This window comes from Lissotriton vulgaris, chromosome 8, assembly GCF_964263255.1.
Source record: "Lissotriton vulgaris chromosome 8, aLisVul1.2, whole genome shotgun sequence".
Lineage (NCBI taxonomy): Eukaryota > Metazoa > Chordata > Amphibia > Caudata > Salamandridae > Lissotriton > Lissotriton vulgaris.
The window spans coordinates 196,291,150-196,310,137 of NC_141696.1; the positions used below are offsets into that span (position 1 = coordinate 196,291,150).

The 18,988-nt window shown below is 41.3% G+C and overlaps 1 protein-coding gene across 1 annotated transcript in view; it reads left to right on the forward strand.

The window, feature by feature from the left end:
- Nucleotides 1–17,557: 17,557 nt before the first annotated feature.
- HIKESHI (heat shock protein nuclear import factor hikeshi) overlaps nucleotides 17,558–18,988 on the forward strand; it is a 127,189-nt gene continuing 125,758 nt past the window's right edge. Inside the window, exon 1 of the mRNA XM_086933974.1 lies at nucleotides 17,558–17,751. Within this exon, the coding sequence (XP_086790100.1) occupies nucleotides 17,614–17,751 (138 nt within the window). The 5' untranslated portion in view covers nucleotides 17,558–17,613. The remainder of the gene's footprint in view (nucleotides 17,752–18,988) is intronic.

Consider the following 18,988-nt stretch of genomic DNA (forward strand, 5'->3'; position numbering starts at 1 on the left):
AAGCCCGTCTGCACCCGGACAGGACCAGGGGCCATAACCCTTGGCCAAAAATCATCAAAACATATTGTCCCAATAAGCTATTCTTTTGCACAGCTGCTGAATTATCGCAGTATGCCCCAGTCTGAGTGCGATCAACTCGATCCATTGGATGAGGTTACCAAGTGCTCTTGTTGCAGTTTCAAATTTTGCAAATTACTTCTAAGAGAGTTGAGTAGCTCATTTACGGCTACCGCCTCTCCCCCACAGGACAACTGCTCCTCACAATGCAGCAAGTCTTCCAATATGGCTTCACCTTTTGGAATATTAATTGTCGCTCCCTTCCAAAGCACAAAATGGACATCTTTGACTTGCTAAATAGCGAACAGCCTGATCAAATCAAGGAGAGATTACCCTACTTGTTCCAGGGAACACAAAAGCCTAAAAAAGATCCCTGGAAATGTTTATACTATGCCTCTCAACAGCTAATTACTTCTCACACCACACACTCATTGCCCGTGCGGGACTTGATTGGTTCCTCAATATATTCACACACTAAAATTAAGTGCTTACAACAATTTATTCAAATTTAAAAATGCATTGAATAAAACGAAACATTTGTATATATTTAAAATTTGGAAACATCCGAAGACATTGTCAATAGTTCATGTATTTAAAAAAAAATAAACAATTCCACAATATGTATATCCCACTTAGCGAAGCCAAATGAGTAGCTATACTAACATTTAAAAACACTGTGATACATCCTACAATATAATCAATCACATAGACATTGCATTGAAATACTACCCCACTAGAAACACAGTATTCATGGTACACTTAAAACTCAATCTGATCCAATAGCCAAATGTATTGTAGAGGGACCTATTGTACAGAAAATTTCTTGTATCTCATATAGTGCCTTGGCCTTTTTGGATTCCTTTTAAGAAAACAGGCGTCAACGCGTTTCGGTGGTAAACGTCCAATGGATATGGAGCCACCTTCTTCAGGACAATATTCTGTTTAGGGTCACTTCATTCAAGTAGTTATTATTTTGTCTATACATATGAACAGAGGGAAAGATAGAAACAAAAATCAGTTCTATATGGTCCCTTTTTAAGTATCATATTCTAAAAAAAAATTCCCAAAACTTTCCTTAACATTTTGGTCCCTTAAAACTTCCGCTTCCCTCTCCGCTCTAAACTTTCGTAACAGTCAATGAATCAATCTTTTGATGACAGCCGTATATTAGGAGAAACTAGAGTCACGGGGAGTAGAGGCTCAGAATTTGCAGGGACCTCACTCTGATGTGAGTACATGTATTAATTTATTACAGAGTTATACATACATTTTATTGTGGAACATATTGGGAGTTTTTATTGAAAATGCCCTGCTCAGACAAAAACATGAATTCACAGTCTCTCAATCTCCCATTCCATTCCTTTACCGCCTCCATATACTGACCTTAGGTGATTCCTTTGGTCATTGCTTAGTGTTTGTAGGATATAATATTGGTGCAAGCATGGATACTTCAAAGTTCCTAGTGTGAAAAGGGGACATTATATTATATCCATTTTGTATTTGGTTATCCCTTTAGCTCCTTTGTTCGGGTCTTTTTAGCTCTTTACCTTGTTATGTGTGGAGCTTACAGATGTATTGCCTCTCGTTTTAGTATTCCACTAATCAGAATGCTATAACTTAGCTGGAAATTCTGATACACGCCACCTTCGCATCTGTCTAAATCGCAGCTGAGGGGGGAAACACAACATTTAAGATATTATTCTGGTCACTTGTTTTCTTAGACCTTCCCGTCCTCTATATCCTATTTATTAAGGCTTACCAATTTTTTGAAAGTATGCTTCCCCGGAAATGGTGTCGGGTGCCTGGCGATCTCTAGTCGCAACTGTCATCGGGTGTGCCTCTGGCTTATTTATGTTTTTGGTCGCTTTTTATGCCTGACCTGTAGATAGGGGAAGACATAGCACCATCAGTCACCAACTTGCTTTGCTATTACTGAGGTGTGTTGTTTGATATTTAGCATATCTAGTCAGTGCCCCACTTCAGTTAAATTCAGGTGGAGTACTCCGCCCTCACAGATAAACCCAGACTTTTAGTATGGCCTGGCCTTCACGAGCACCCTATTCTAACGCGCATATTGTTGAAACCCTCTCCGTTCTCTTTGTGACTCTTGTTATAGTCTTATCTAAGGGGACCTGCATATCATATCTGTTACTGGTTACCCTTGTGGCTCCGTATTTATAAACCCGGGTTTCTTTTTGAGTCTATTCACCCCACCTTGTCCATTTCTGTCCCGGTCTGCCTACAGAAATACGCGGAACCATCACATGGCGTCCCTTACCTCTGGATGTTGGTCGGCTCGTTCCTCGTTCTGTCCTTCTGCGATTCAGTCGCTCATCTTTTTGTGTTTGGCGGTGCTCTATTTATGTTGCCTTCTGCCTCTATTCCCCTTATTCTCTGCTCGCAAGTTAATGGTGTAATTGGCGTATTCTCGCGTGATTAGCGGATGCCTTCTATTCCCGTGTATTGGTGGTGGCCATATTCGTATAGGTCTAATCTATGGTTCGTACCTGTCTCGAGGTCAAAATTTAATATATGCTACCTCATTGGAAAGTATGCCGTTGGTATTTTACTTGTATGTCGTTGGATAAAATGATTTAATTTGTGATGGTCCTTGGTAGATCTGTGGGAAAATCCTTTACTTTAGACATGCCCCCACTACGCAAGTCTAGTTGCCATCTTGGTATTCTTATTTGTGTATATATTTTCTTAGCAATGTTTACGGCGGCCATGTTTATATAGGTCTACTTTATGATTTACATATAACTATGGGTACAGTTTCAGTATACGTCCTCGTTGGTAATGTAAAGTATCCCCAGTAGTTAGCTTTTATATTTGAATATTAATCGAAAATTAATCTAATGGAGAGCCTCAACTTTGAACATAGCCCCACTGCGCATGTCTAGTCGCCATATTGGGGTATCTAGTTCGAATATATTCTTACTGTTCCTCAGTTATATGCGGACATTAGGTTCTAGTTGATTTTGGCCCTTTTAACTCTATTCCAGACTTTCCCATGTAGTTTGAGAATTACTAGGGTATGATCTCTTCTCTAATTCGTGGAATATATTTTCTGGTTCCATGCCTCCCACCTCTACATATGGAATTTATTTACTAATGAGATTTCATTTAGAGTTTTTTATAAAATAAATGCTATCCACTCAATTAGCTTTAGGTGGTAGGGTCATTCCCACTTTTTTGTTTCTTGAGCTCTTTATGTTTAAATCAAATGATTATATCATTATATCTTTACTACTCTCGGTTACTCCCAGGGGTAGTACTATATCTACGTTCTCGCTCTGTCCCTCCTATCTCTCTGTAGGGGTCTGTTCTCTATAGTTCGCTCTCTCGTTCATATTATCGTTTCCCAGTCTTCTCTGGTGTGCAATCCATTTTTAATGGTATCAATCTTTATCATGAACCATTGTTCTTGTTGGTTCCTTCTTTTTGTGCTGTTTCCTATTCTTTTCTGTTCAGTGATCTTTTCTAGAACTATCCATCTCAGGTCGTTGACACTATGGTTTTTTTCTTTCCAGTGGTTAACTAGTGGTGCATTCTCTTTGTTCGTGTTTATTGCTGACCTGTGTTCCCCTATTCTTAGTCTGATTTTCCTCCCTGTTTCTCCTACATATCCTTGTCCGCATGGACACAGGATGAGGTACACAACGTTTTTGCTTCTACAGTTATTCAATGTGCTAATGACATGGAGCGAAGCATTAAGGTTTACCTCTTTTGTTACTAGGCACAGGTTACATACGCTACAGTTTCCACATTTGTAGTTGCCTCTTGCCCTATCTCCTAAGGTAGTTAGTTGCGCTTCCATTTTATCTTCTCTGTCTGTGTGCACAGGCTATTACGTAGATTTTTATTTTTCCTGTATGCAAACGTGGGTTTGGGGAGGCAATTTTCTGCACCATCATTCAGGATTTTCCAGTTACGGTTTATGATATTCTTTACTTTGTTTGCCACATTTGAAAACTGGCTAACCATTACTATTTTCTCCATAGATGTCTCTCTTTTTTTGCTTTCTAATAGACTATCTCTGTCGTAGTATCTTGCCCTTTTTAATGAGTGATTGATACGTTTTTTAGGATAACCTCTCTCTCTGAATTTTGTTTTGGTTACTTATGCATGTTTGTGGAAGTCTTCTATTAATGTGCAATTTCTTCTCAGGCGAAGAAATTCCCAGGCCATACTGAAAGTCTGGGTTTATCTGAGAGGGCGGAGTACTCCACCCGAATTTAACTGAAGTGGGGCACTGACTAGATATGCTAAATATCAAACAACACACCTCAGGAATAGCAAAGCAAGGTGGTGACTGATGGTGCTATGTCTTAGGTCAGGCATAAACCGAAATGGGAGCCCCACCCCAAACCACCCAACAAGTCTGTAATCTGGGCTTCATTATTGACGATCAGATGTCTATGAGACAGCAAGCAGTAAAAGTTACGGCTACCTGCTTTGCTGTGCTTAAGTGGTTAAAAAAGATTGTTTGGCTGCTCCCCTGCTCCACCCAAAGAACCGTAGTCCAGGCGCTTGTGACCTCAAGACAGGACTACGGTAACATCCTCTATTTAGGGGCTAACAAGGATGTACTATGAAGGCTGCAGGTGGTACAGAACGCTGCAGCCAAACTACTGTGTCAGATTCCCAAAACCACTTCTATTTCCAGCTATTTACGTGACATCCACTGGCTTAAGGTGGAAAGCTGTGTCAAGTTCAAAGCCTTGAGCTTTTTGTTTAAGATCAAGTCCGGCACTGCTCCCCAATACTTGCAAGCCTTATCCCAGCCTTACCAACCTACACACCTACTGTGCTCCACGACCCAGGGAAAATGTTTGGTTCCCAGGGTTAAACTCTCATGGAAGGGCGGCCGCTCCTTTGCTTTTCTTGGCCCTACTCTGTGGAACACTCTTCCTGCATCCCTTCACAATGAAACAAGCTTTGCAAATTTTCGCAAAGGTCTAAAGACATGGCTGTTCAACCAATAAAACTGCTACTTTTTTCCATTCTTCAGGCTGGCACTAGGAAACCCTTTTTGGGTAGCTGTGCACTTATAATACTAATTTAACATAACTACATCAGATAAATGCTGTTGCCTCAGGCACCTTTCATTCTCTTAGAATGATTTAAAAAATAATGCTGTTCCTGCCGGAAGACAGACAACTTACGGTTGTCACATCTCTTATCAAGGTTGGATTACTGCAATGGCCTCTACTTAAATATTCAAGAACGATATTGAAACAAACTGCAAGTTCTGCAAAATTCTGCAGCAAGACTTCTTACGGGCACACCAAAATTTCTCTCGGTTTCCAAGGAAAGCAAAAGACGTCATTGGCTATCAGTCAAAAAAACGGTGCACTTTTAATTTTTATGCACCGTTTTCAAGGCACTACAAGGACTAGGACCAGAATACCTGAAATGGCGGTGTCAATGGTATACCCCTAAAAGAACCCTGCACTCAATAGGAGCTAAGCTGGTGACAGTACCCCCATCAAAAAAGCTACATGGGAAGGGAGAAGCTTCATCACTTGCGCAGCAAAGGCCTGGAATGACCTTCCATGCCATCTTAGGAAAGCCACTGACCCCTTGGCATTCTGGAAATGACTAAAAACCTGCCTTTTTAATGCGTGGTATCCCCATAATAATTATTGCTCATAGGGGAGTAACTTGCGCTAGGACATCCCCGGCTAAATGTTGGGCTATAGAAATGTATGTAACATAACATCAATATATTGTACTAGGACTTAGTGATAGGGCATCATTAAGGACTCTAGATTCTTTTTGAGTATCTGATTACAGATAGATTGACTGTCCGTATACCCTTGTGAGACTTGGCACCATGCCAAAACATGGCTGCCAAAACAGAGAGCGAAAAGGAATGGGCTATCCTCGTGCACTGATACAGAGAATAAGGTTTGGCACAAACCAGTGACAAAGAACCATTCAGCTTCACATGTAATCTGAAACAAAATCACAGCTGAATTCGGTACCACAGGAACGGGTACCTTTTGTCAAGCTCCTTTTCTCAGGCTCCTGTTCCCCCTATCTCTTGTTTGTAAAGGCTGAAAGTTGCCTAAAGGCAGACACACTAGAAAACATAAATAACATAAAAATATTTTTTTTTTACCTTCTCTAATGCTGTCCCTACCTAGACATTGAAAGCAGTGAGGAGGACTAGCCTAAAAAAGGCCCTGTTTTTTTATATTTGTTGACAGGCCGTCATCCCTGGTGATGGTTTAGTGGCCCCTGATGTCATGAGCTGTGAGGCATCACCTACACCTTTATGATGTACTTTTGGGCTGTGCATGTAAATAAATACCCCAGCACAGGTATATCTGTGATAGGTGAAGCCTCAAGGCAGTCACAGGACCGCAGACAATCTGGTAAGAAACCGGGAGTTGTCTGTTTTAAACTAATAATGCATGTGAATACTTGCAAGAAAAATTAAATCCGCTTTTTGCAGCATGGTGAAATACAGGTTAAGTTTAATATTAACTTCAATGGTGTACATTTATATGCGAGTGCATGTTAAAACACAAATGAATATACATATCTAATGAATTAGGTTTCATTCTACCTGTAATATAGCCTTATAGCCCGCCGTAGCAGGCTATACCGGCTATTTAAGGCCTGCTGCAGCGTTAAAGACCCGAGCCGAAGGCGAGGGACTTTAACAAAGCAGAGGGACTTTAAAAGCTGGTATAGCCCTGCTATGAAGGGCTATTAGAACATTCTGCCACTAGAGGGCTGAATGTTCTAACAAATAAAACAAAGCCTTCAGGCAGTGCGAGGGGATTGAAATCCCCATTAGGCTCCCTGAAGCCTTTGTTCACAACCAGAGCTGTGAACAAAGAAACATTGGAATGTTGGAGCTCCGGGCTTATACCAGCCATTATAAGCCCGGAGCACTCCATTGTTTTCAATGGAGCTACCAACATTCCAATGTTCTAATATTCAATCATTCATCATAACATTTGAAAATAACTATGAATGAGAACTACATTTAAATCAAATATATGAAATATTAGAACATTGGAATGTTGTGAGCTCCATTGAAAACAATGGAGTGCTCCGGGCTTATAATGGCTGGTATATGCCCGGAGCTCCAACATTCCAATGCTTCTTTGTTGCTGTGAACAAAGGCTTCAGGGAGCCTGAGGGGATTTCAATCCCCTCGCGCTCCCTGAAGCCTTTGCTTAATTTGTTAGAACTTTCTGCCCTCTAGTGGAAGAATGTTCTAATAGCCTTATAGCCCTTCGTAGCAGGGCTATACCTGCTATTAAAGTCCTGTTCCCTTGTTAAAGTCCCTCGCCTTTGGCTCAGGGCTTTAACGCGGGAGTGGGTCTTTAATAGCGGTATAACAGCCTACGGCGGGCTATAAGGCTACATTAATGTATACATTACATGAGTCAGTGATCGTTTATAGTGGAACTACATTCTTCATATGTAAGGAAGTGCTTAGTCAGTTTAAATTCGTCAATTGTTATTTACATGAAGTAGCACGCCTTTAGAAAGTCACATTTCAACTCTATGGTGAATACATTTTCTACTAAATGAAGATGATTCTTTATTAATGACACTTAATTAAAGTGAAACATTTAGGTATATAAGTTCTCTAGACGTACAGTGAAGCCACTCCTTAATATATGTCAAGGGCAACACTTCCAATCATTTGGTAAACCAGACATGAATCATGTACTATGTGCACATCCATACCCTTTGTTTCTCAAGTGTCAGTGACATTTGTGGTGTGTAAAGGGTGGGCAAACTCTGTGCTGCACTATAAGGACTTGCCCAACAGTTGAGGTTAGAACCAGATATTCTAATAAAAGTCACAGAACCCAAAAATATATTTTCCCATTCCCTGCAATATCATTTCCTGGTACCCTCCTGGCACCTTATTTGCAACCGCTCACCCTGCTTATAATCTTTCTTATCCATATGAAATGCGGGAACATTGGGAAACTTGCTACCACATTTGGTGTACAACAGACTCAGTTACCAGCATCTTACCTCGACATGGCACCAGACAAGATGCCTTTTGTTCTTGTTTGCTGATGTTTTTTATTAAAAATCCTGAAATTGTTTTGTTCATGTTTTGACAGGATAATCAGCCCTTGATCGAGAATCTGTCTACAAATTGAGGTCTTGGCTCAGGTGTAGTAGTGGTTCTTAAGGAAATACAAATCCAAGTAGTGGTGAAGAAGTATTTATTAGAGCATCCACCTTCTTGAAGATCAGCAGTGTAACTGACAACTGACTGATCTCCAAGATATAAGAAAACAAACATTATTCAAAGAGATACAAGAAATACATGGAACACTGTACAGAGAAGGTTCAACTAAGATTCTACATAGAATGGACATAGAGAGTTCCAAAGAGTTCTCAAGTAGTAAACATTCTAATATTAATGCAATACTACACATCCCCTCCCTTTATAAAATGAAAGAGAAAAAGATACAGAAAAACAACTTATTTATACAATACAAAATCATCAAACTTTCTTGGAATAAATCTTTGCCTTTTAGATAAACGGTGAACATTATTTCCCTGATCAATATCATTAAGTAAATGATCAGTTATCTCACAATTTGAACTTTCTTCTTCAACAATTGAATCACTTGAAAAATCAGGATGCATGCAATGTTTAAAAATAGAAGGATCAACTTTTGCTATTTTTGAAATATTCCACCAGGATCCATTATCCAAAAGAACAGAAGTTTTTTCCAATTTTACAAATCTCAAAAATGTCTGAAAATTTAGACTGACCTTTTGTAACAAAAATAGGTAATTTAATTTTAACTTTGTCACCTACACACAATTTAGATTTAATTGTAGAATTAGTTATATTATTTGAAACAGCAACATAGTGTTTAACCTTTTTATAAATATTACTCATGTCATTTTTTGATTTGTCCTTTTCAATCCAATAAGGAGAAATCTCTTGTTGTGGACTCCTGCCTTTAAACAAAAGAAAAGGCGAAAATTTTGTAGAACAATGTGGAGTACAAAGATAAGACCAAAACAAATTTGCCACATGATTCTTAACATCAATATGAGATTTAATAGCTAGCTGTATACCCTCAACTGAAACTCTATTAAATCTTTCAACAAGACCATTCATATTAGGAGAATATAAAGCAGTCTTGCAATGTTTAATGTTGTTTTTTTTAATAAAAACTTCAAACAAATGTGAGGTAAACTGCGTTCCGTTATCAGACACTAAAATTGAAGGCAAACCCTCTCTTTTAAATATCTCCTTAATGAATTTTATGACAGAAATAGTGTCAATTTGTGTGGACCATCTATATTCTACCCATTTCGAGAAATAATCAATGACAACAAAAATATATACTTTCTGTGTCTGAATTCCTTCATATGGACCTAGAATATCAATCACTATTTTATTCCATGGAGTATCAGGTACCTCAACTTTCACAAAATTTGAATGTAAAAGTTTCAAAACCCTATCTGAATTGGCACACAAGGAACACTTTTTAATAAAATGAGCAATTTGATCATCCATATAAGGCCACCAAAAGATATCTCTAATTTTCTTGATGGTGCTAGACTGCCCTAAATGACCAAGCTGGGCAATAGAAATTATCTTTTGTCTAACAGACATCGGAGGTACAAAACAATCACCTTTCAAAATCAAATTTTCATTACAACTCAAATCATCTCTAACTTTTCAAAACACTGCAAGTTCCTTAGAAAGATTTTTCTCAATTGGCCAACCATCCACAATGTATTTGCTGACTAATTTCAGCTGTTCATCCAATTCCATAGCTTTAGACCACTCATCTTTTGTAACCAAATCAGACATAGAAAGGACAACATCCTCCACAGATGCTACAACACACTCATCAAAACTCTCAGTTTGATTAACAAAATTGATACTTGGCAACAATCTTGAAAAACAATCAGCTCTGGTATTTTGTGAACCAGGAATATAAACAATATCAAAATTGTATTCATACAATTTTGCCAAAATACGCACCAACCTTGCAGATGCTTTTCCAACACCATTGTTAGATAATAACGAAATTAAAGGTTTATGATCTGTCTTTATTTTAAAAGATTTTCCCCATAAATACGTTTTAAAATGTTCAACAGCCCATGAACAACCTAACGCCTCTCTTTCAATCGTATTTTACCTCAGCAGCAGAAAGTGGTCTTGACGCAAAAGCAATAGTTACTTCTTTATCATTTTTTACTTGACTCAATACAGCACCAAGTCAATCAATCAATCAATCAATCAGAGCATTTATATAGCGCACTACTCACCCAGAGGGTCTCAAGGCGCTAGGGGAGGGGGGTCCGCTACTGCTCGAACAGCCAGGTCTTGAGTTGCTTCCTGAAGGCGAGGTGGTCCTGGGTCAGGCGGAGGTGGGTCGGGAGGGAGTTCCATGTCTTGGCGGCGAGGTAGGAGAAGGACCGTCCCCCTGTGGTGGCTCTTCGGATGCGGGGGGCGGCGGCGAGGGCGTGGCCGGTCGATCGAAGCTGGCGTTTGGGAGCGTAGGAGTTGAGGCGGCTGTTGAGGTATCCTGGGCCTTGGTTGTGTAGTTTGGCGGTGGTTCCGGCGTAGAGGGAGTTGCCGTAGTCCAGACGGCTGGTGACGAGGGCCTGGGTGACCGTCTTCCTGGTCTCGGTGGGGATCCACCGGAAGATCTTTCGTAGCATGCGCAGGATGTTGAAGCACGACGAGGAGACGGCGTTGACTTGTCTGGTCATGGAGAGGGAGGAGTCTAGGATGAAGCCTAGGTTGCGTGCGTGGTCTGTTGGTTTGGGTGCGCTGCCTAGGGCGGGGGGCCACCAGGAGTCGTCACAGGCGGAGGGTGAGGATCCCAGGATGAGGACTTCCGTCTTGTCCGAGTTCAGTTTCAGGCGGCTGATCTTCATCCATTCGGCTACCTCTTTCATCCCTTCGTGAAGGTTGGATCTGGCGGTGGCGGGGCCGTTGGTGAGGGAGAGGATCAGCTGGGTGTCGTCGGCGTAGGAGATGATGTTGAGGTTGTGCTGGCGTGCGATGTCTGCGAGGGGGCTCATGTAGGCGTTGAAGAGGGTTGGACTGAGCGAGGAGCCCTGAGGAACGCCGCAGACGACTTCGGTGGCTTCAGATCTGAACGGGGGGAGGCGGACTCTCTGTGTCCTTCCGGCGAGGAAGGAGATGATCCACTCCAGTGCCTTCTCCTGGATTCCGAAGTTGCTGAGTCGCTGCACTAGTGTACGGTGGCAGACAGTGTAGTGTAAGGCCGCGGAGAGGTCTAGGCGGATGAGGGCCGCTGTTTCTCCATTGTCAAGCAGAGCTCGGATGTCGTCGGTGGCTGCGATCAGGGCGGTCTCGGTGCTGTGGTTGGCCCGGAAGCCAGACTGCAAGGGGTCGAGGGATCCGTTCGTCTCGAGGAAGGCGGCCAGCTGCTTGTTGACGGTCTTCTCGATGACTTTTGCAGGGAACGGGAGCAGCGAGATGGGGCGGTAGTTCTTGAGGTCGGTGGGGTCGGCTGATGGCTTCTTTAGTAGGGCGCTGAGTTCGGCGTGCTTTCAGCTCTCTGGGAAGGTAGCGGTGTCGAAGGAGGTGTTGATGATGTCCCGCAGGTGGGGTGCAATGACAGCGTTGGCCTTGTTGAAGACGTGGTGAGGGCAGGGGGCGGTAGGAGATCCGGAGTGGATGGAGTTCATCGTGCGGACGGTGTCTTTGGTGCTGATCGGGGTCCAGGCGCGGAGGGTGGTGGTGGGGGGTGGTGGTTTGGTCATGGCGTGCGTCGGTTGAGTGCTGAAACTGTTGTGTATGTCCGCGATCTTGTTGTGGAAGTAGGAGGCGAGGGAGTTGCAGAGGTCTTGCGAGGGGGTGATGTCGTTGTTTCCGGCGTTGGGGTTGGAGAGCTCTTTAACGATGTTGAAGAGTTCCTTGCTGTTGTGTGCGTTGTTGTCCAGTCGTTCCTTGAATGCGGTTTTCTTGGTGGCGTGGATGAGTTGGTGGTGTTTTCGGGTGGCGAGCTTGAGGGCAGTCATGTTGTCCGGTGTTGGGTCTCTGCGCCAGGTTCTCTCGAGGGCTCTGCAGTTCTTCTTGGAGCTCTCGAGTTCGTCGGTGAACCATGGGGCTTTCTTGCTACCAGGTCTGCTAGGCGGGGTCTTCAGTGGGGCGAGGTCGTCTGCGCAGTTCCTGATCCACTTCGCGAGGTTGGTGGCCGCCTGGCTTGGGTTTGTTGTGCTGGTGGGAGGGTTCATGCTCAGGGAGGTCGCGAGCTGGTCGGCTGTGATCTTGTGCCAGCTTCTGCGTGCAACCTGTTGCTGGTGGTGGTGGATCGTGGTCCAGTGGCGCTCGCATCCACAGTAATCACACTTGAAGCATTAGAAGAAAAAGGAGAAAGAGGTTTGAAATCAATTATTGCAGATTTGATGGCAGAGAAATATCTAAAATGTTCATCAGTCCACTCAAATTTACATCCTTTTTTTAGAAGCAATCTTAAAGGTAGAACAATATCTGAAAAATTCTGAACAAACCTCGAGTAATATTCACACAGACCTAAAAATGATTTAAGTTGATCTTTATCTTTAGGTTCACACATGTGTTTAATAGAAGCAAGAAGATCATTTTTTGGAAAAATGCCTTGTGAATTAATCATATGTCCCAGATATTCAACCTCAGATGCAAAAAAATGTGCATTTATCCAACCGAATAGTCATACCTCTTTCATCTAAAATAGATAACACCCTGTCAAGAATATCTCTGTGCTGTTCTTCTGAATCTGAAAATACTAAAATATCATCCTGAAAAGCCATAACATTATCAATGTCTTTAAAAAGTGAATACATCAATTTTTGAAAAACTGAGGCTGCAGATGAAAGTCCAAATGGCATCCTAATATATCTAAATGTACCATCTGGAGTAATAAATGTTGTGATATCTCGTGAATCTTCTGTAAGTTCTACCTGATGGTACGCAGATTTTAAATCTATACTGCTAAAATGTTTTGCCCCATCTAATTTTGTCAATAAATCCTGTATTTTAGGTAACAGATGACACTCCGTGACAATTTGTTTATTTACTGACCTCAAATCGGTGCACATTCTAAGCTCGCCATTTTTTTTTTTTAACTAAAACTATGGGAGAATCCCATTCAGAGGCATTGACAGGTTCAATTACACCTTCTTCACATAACTTTTTAATCATTTCAGATAGTTCACTTCTAACAGATAAAGGTATATTTCTTAGTTTGTATTTTGAAGGAACTGCATTTTTTTAAGCATAATTTTGTGTGAAAATCCTTTAACCTTACCAAGTTCTTTTTTAAAAATATTGCTATGTTTACTGATAATATCTGAAACACGACCGCTACTATCTCCATTCTCAATGCTGTTTACATGCAAATCTTCAAAGAAACATACTTGTACTTTAGCATTGGGACATAAAGTAATATCACATTTCCTTTGGTGTTTCCATCCGAGCACTTGTAAACCATCCACAGCAACATAAACTTTGCCACAAATGGTTTTATGCCTAAAAATAATATCAGGAATAAAATAGCCCAACATTTGAATTTCTTTACCACCCAATCCAAAAACACGAATATCATTTGGAAGTAAAGACTTGTTGTCCCAAGACTTATAGAAGAAAGAATCAGAAATGATAGTATAAGGAGACCCAGAATCTGCCATAACTTCAATATCTCTTCCTTCTACTGAAATAGTACACACTGGAGGAATGTAAGGTTCAGAGTCAACATCACCATCATTGGTAATAACTTGTCCTAATCTTTGAACTTCAGTGACAGCAAGAATCTCGTTTTCACAACAAATTTCTGTAGGTATTTGTTCCTCAGCTTCCAACTCAGAATGAACAGCAATTCTCTTAGTAGATAGACAATATGTTCCAAAATGACCTATCTTTTTACACTTGAAACATTCTTTTCCTCTAGCTGGACATTGTTTAAATTGAAAAGAATGTGATCTTGAACCACAACGATTACAAAATAATTTGTTTTGTGGTTTAACATTACCTTGGCTCATTGAACCCTTGACACTGTTTTTATATTTATTAAGAACTTGGTATTTCGTATCTTTTACATTCACAGCAGCAACACCAGAGGCAATTTTATCAACATTAATAGTGTTGAAAGATAAAATGGATCGTTCTACACTTTTTGCAATTCTTATTGTTTCATCTAAAGATGGATAACGTTGTCTAAGTAATTGTTCTTGTATTTTTTTATTAGAACAACGAATAATCAATTGATCTCTAATATATTTATCAACTTAGTCCCCCAAATCGCAGTCAGCAGCTAAAACTCTAAGACATTCAACATATGTATTGACAGGTTCATTAAGTAATTGATGTCTAGTGTAAAATTTATATCTTTCCATCACTATATGAGGTTGCTCAGTAAACCTTTTTTTTTAACCTATCAATAGCTTCAGCAAAACAATCATAGTCTCCACTTCCAATTCCAGCAGGAGCAGAAGATACTGGTAAATGTATAAATACATCTTCTGCATGACCACCTAAAGTGTTTAATAAAATTGCTAATTTTTCTAGAAGCAGAAAAACTTGCACCATCAATGGCTAATAAATAATGATCAAATAATCTATACCATTTTTCCCATTTCATACAGGGCTGATTAGGACCAGAATAAAAAAGGAGGAGGTGGTATACCACAAACAGTACTCATTGTGATAAATAAATTGTACACCCAATGTTAAAATAACGTTTTGCCTCCCAAAATTCTTAAAACTATATTTGTAAATAAACAAAATACAGTTACCCTGTTGATACTCTCAAAATGTTTCCTCTACAATTCCTTTTGAATCGATGTTTAAACAACATAAATGCGAAGCGACTAGCCAGCACTGGTGAAAATTGAGTGGTTGCTAAGCAACTATCAACTATACAAAATGGCCGCCAAGACGTAATGACGCCACCGCGTTGATGACAGCACAACGTAGAGGAAAATGTCAAATGGTAGGTGTGCGCATCACCGTGACGCGCCAGGAACGTAGCGTGAAGCTTGAAAGATCCACAACAGAGGAGTGACGAAGACGATTCTGAATCAGAAGATGCAGTCTTTAGGGTACGTTCTTTTTCCTTTTAAAATGCGCAATGAACTGTAAACAACAGAAATTGTAACGTAGCTGCGATGAGACGCCCGCTGATTCAGGGACCTTCCAAAAAGCCCAAACACAAACTGTTGTCTTGTAAAACAAACAATGCGCAAAGAATAAGTGCTGCACTTCCGTTCTTGCTCGCCGTAATCTCCTTTAAATTTCCAGGATAAGTCAAAGACTTTTAGGGTAGGCTTCAAGCAATAACGAAAATATTTCCAAAGTTCATAAATAGACCATGCAATTAAATACGAGAATCGTAATTCTTGCACGATTTAAATTAAGAAAGAAAATCTTCTTGTGCAGATGAGAGTATTTGTGGTCTTCTCCGAAAATTCTTTTAAAAATTGAATTTTACTTAAAAATAAGTTTACCTTATAGATAATCCATCATAAAATCCATAATATGAGTGCACTGCAGGGAAATCTTGAATCCAAAACTTACATCAAATTAACCATAACTTTGAAAAAAATGGAAAAAATTATGAAAAATCTCCCTTTTTGTTGATCAGTAGATGCTCCAAACAGTTAAAAATTATCCCAAACGTCGCCAATATGTAGTAGTGGTTCTTAAGGAAATACAAATCCAAGTAGTGGTGAAGAAGTATTTATTAGAGCATCCACCTTCTTGAAGATCAGCAGTGTAACTGACAACTGCCTGATCTCCAAGATATAAGAAAACAAACATTATTCAAAGAGATACAAGAAATACATGGAACACTGTACAGGGAAGGTTCAACTAAGATTCTACATAGAATGGACCTAGAGAATTCCAAAGAGTTCTCAAGTAGTAAACATTCTAATATTAATGCAATACTACACCAGGTCGGGCAGGCACACATGGGCCAAGGTGAAGGAGTCAAAACCTCAATACAGGCCACCTAACGATGCAGCTGCAAGCCCAAGCATTCCTGTCCGCCCTTCGTCTAAACATAGCACTATGCGTCCCGAGCCTACCTCTCCTGCTTGTCCCATATGACAATGGCCTGGGCAGGTAGGCGTGGCGGTGGGGGGGACAGTAGGACACTCTGGGCAGTAGTCAGAGGCCCTAAAAAACGGCCCTCTGCTGTTACTCTATTGTCATGTATAAACTAACACTGTAAATGTGAAAAGAACCAGACATGACATGAAATTTCGGGTTTTACTTATCATTTGAAGAAAATTAGTTATTTTTGGGGCGGAAGGTCCTGTCAGTTCGAGAACAAATGTGCCACAATCAGTCCCTCCAAGTACCAGGCATCAACAAAATTTAAGTGCCCTTCCATTCAAGGTGCTCTGCAGCAGTTTCAAAATCTTAGTTTCTTTTTGCTTAAATTGGTGCCATTTCTGATATTACTTATCTATTTCCATGGACTTCATTGTTTGAGTTTGCTCGCGAAAAAGTGTCACTCCAAATGTCACACATTTGGTTGTTGAAAGTCCCTCATGAGCAGCACTTAAGTGTGCCAGACCCTGCTGGGGCTCGACACCAGTCATTCTAAAAAGCAGGTGCTGAGAAAGGTCCCTTGTGGGCTCTGCATTTAGCCCTCAGGGTGGAAAAAAAATCTGCAGCAGTACCACACTTCACTGCCTTTTATGTAACTTCAAAGAGACTCGTAATAGTTCTTTCACAATCTCATAATTTCAGCACAGAAGCATTTTGAATATTATATACAAGCAAGACATAGTTGTTGGTTTTTCATCTAATGCAACTAACACCAACAGGCTTGTTGTAGGTGTAATGTAACTATTTTAATGTAACTTTTATTATATATCTTGATGTAATGACAGTAGCAGCAAAATACAAGGCCAGCCAAGCAAGCCCACTACCCTAAGCACAGATATATAGCATAAGTGGTTTGTCAAGCCCTTAATTATATTTGAAATACACCCCCCCCCCTCCGTTTTCCATCCCACTTATAGCTCTGCTCATAAGTGCAATGTCTGAAACCATGAAAATGTCACAAACATAAGCAATCTAAATCCGTTGGCAGCGCTGTGCACAAAACAGGAGTCGAGTTGCACTAGATGTGCTCTGGCCAAATACAACGTGCATAATTTTAAAAGCAGCAATGTTCCGCGGAACAAAAAAAATGTGGTTACGCGAACCATCGATGTCTTTCTACTCCGTAAGACACTTGTGTCTCGTGTAAAAACAAAACTGGCGAACAGCAACACTGCAAAGAGAAACAACTGTTTGTTGCAAACGAGGGTTTGGACTCGGGCAAGAGAGAGTAGACAAAAGCACCACTACACAGAAGCTTTTGCTCCGCCCACTACGAGGACCTAACCCCGCCCCTTTGATATGTACACAAAGGTCTGCTTCCGCCCTCGATGAGAAAATAAACTACTGCCGTCCAATCACCGTTAGCCTTGAACATCGGCGACCAATGAACGACCCTTATGTGCCAACCATGTTTCTTAATTGCCAACCAACGGGAGCATTTCCGGTAGTAATGCCACGGTTTCCTGCAGATGGTGGGGGCGGCCTTAGATTACTGCCCGTTCTGGAAACTTCTGTGGTACCTCCGGTGGATCTCTGGGTTGACAGCCGAGCACAATCTTGCAAGAACAGCTGCAGGCATGTTCGGCTGTCTGGTAGCCGGAAGACTGGTGAGAGACCGGGGGAAGCAGGGTTGGAGGACGGGGTTAATATAACCAAGAGTGACAAGCGCTGACTGCACGACCAACTCACCGACACCTAGTACCGACCTGCACAGCAGCACAGGCACGATGAGAAACACAAACTGGGTCAACATCACACTTATTTTAGGAGGGCGACTTTTTGACAGTTGTTTTTCCGCAAACGGCTGTGGGCTTGCTGGGAGCTGTAGTTTCCCTTTCCTATTTAACACGTTCACGTACAAGTCACAGCGTGCTTAATCCAGTGGAGTGAAAACTATCACTAGGTAACTAATCGGCACCCATGGGAAAAATCATGTGGGACTTTTCACAGATAATCAGCCATTGACTGACTCGACACAGAATAAGGACAAGCACTAACGGGCCCGAAACGCCCGGTAGGGCAAACACTGGCGACATGTTATCTACAAACGAGTGAACTGGCACAAAACACCTGTGCAAAAGCTTATCTGCACATGTCCAGTTAATTGACACAAAGAGACACAATGACAAAGATTGCTCTACGAACCCAGAACTACATCTGTAAAACTAGCGTCTTATGTAACACAAATAGAACACTGCGGGAACAATGATTGCACTAGCACAAAGAGACATCAGGGCGAGCTCTGACACTGCACCACAACATGACACACTAGGGGCATTTGCAGACAGTCCAACACGGAGAGACACCAAGCATGCACCGGCTCCCCCAGTGCACTTCTGTACATATTTATGGGCGGAACCATTTAACTTCATATACTGGCCATAGTACCAGACAGTGCAGTACCGCAGCGTTGTAGTGATGGTTATATAAAACAGCGATGGAGGTTGTTTATTGGTGAAGAAATGGGACACTCCAATGCCAATACTTGTACAACTCTGGAGATCCGACGCAAAAAAGCTATGGGTGGGGGTTCTGGAGTTCTGGACTTTTTGGTTCCGTCCAGAGGTGTCAGGGTACAACACCCGAAGACCCCGGAGTTCCACCTGCCTTGGTGCACAAATGAACAGAAACACGGGCTTCTCGATGGTGGCGTCAAAGACCAAAGGTTTATTACTGCAGGGACACAGAAGTCACAGAATCTACACACGGGCAGAGACTAGGAGCCTGTTCGATTTGTACAAAGAGGGCTGCTCCTTATATACGGTTTTTTATGCTAGGGGCAAATTCTTTACATGTAATACATTCCCAAAACCTTTGTGTCTAAAACAATAAATATTTGACGTT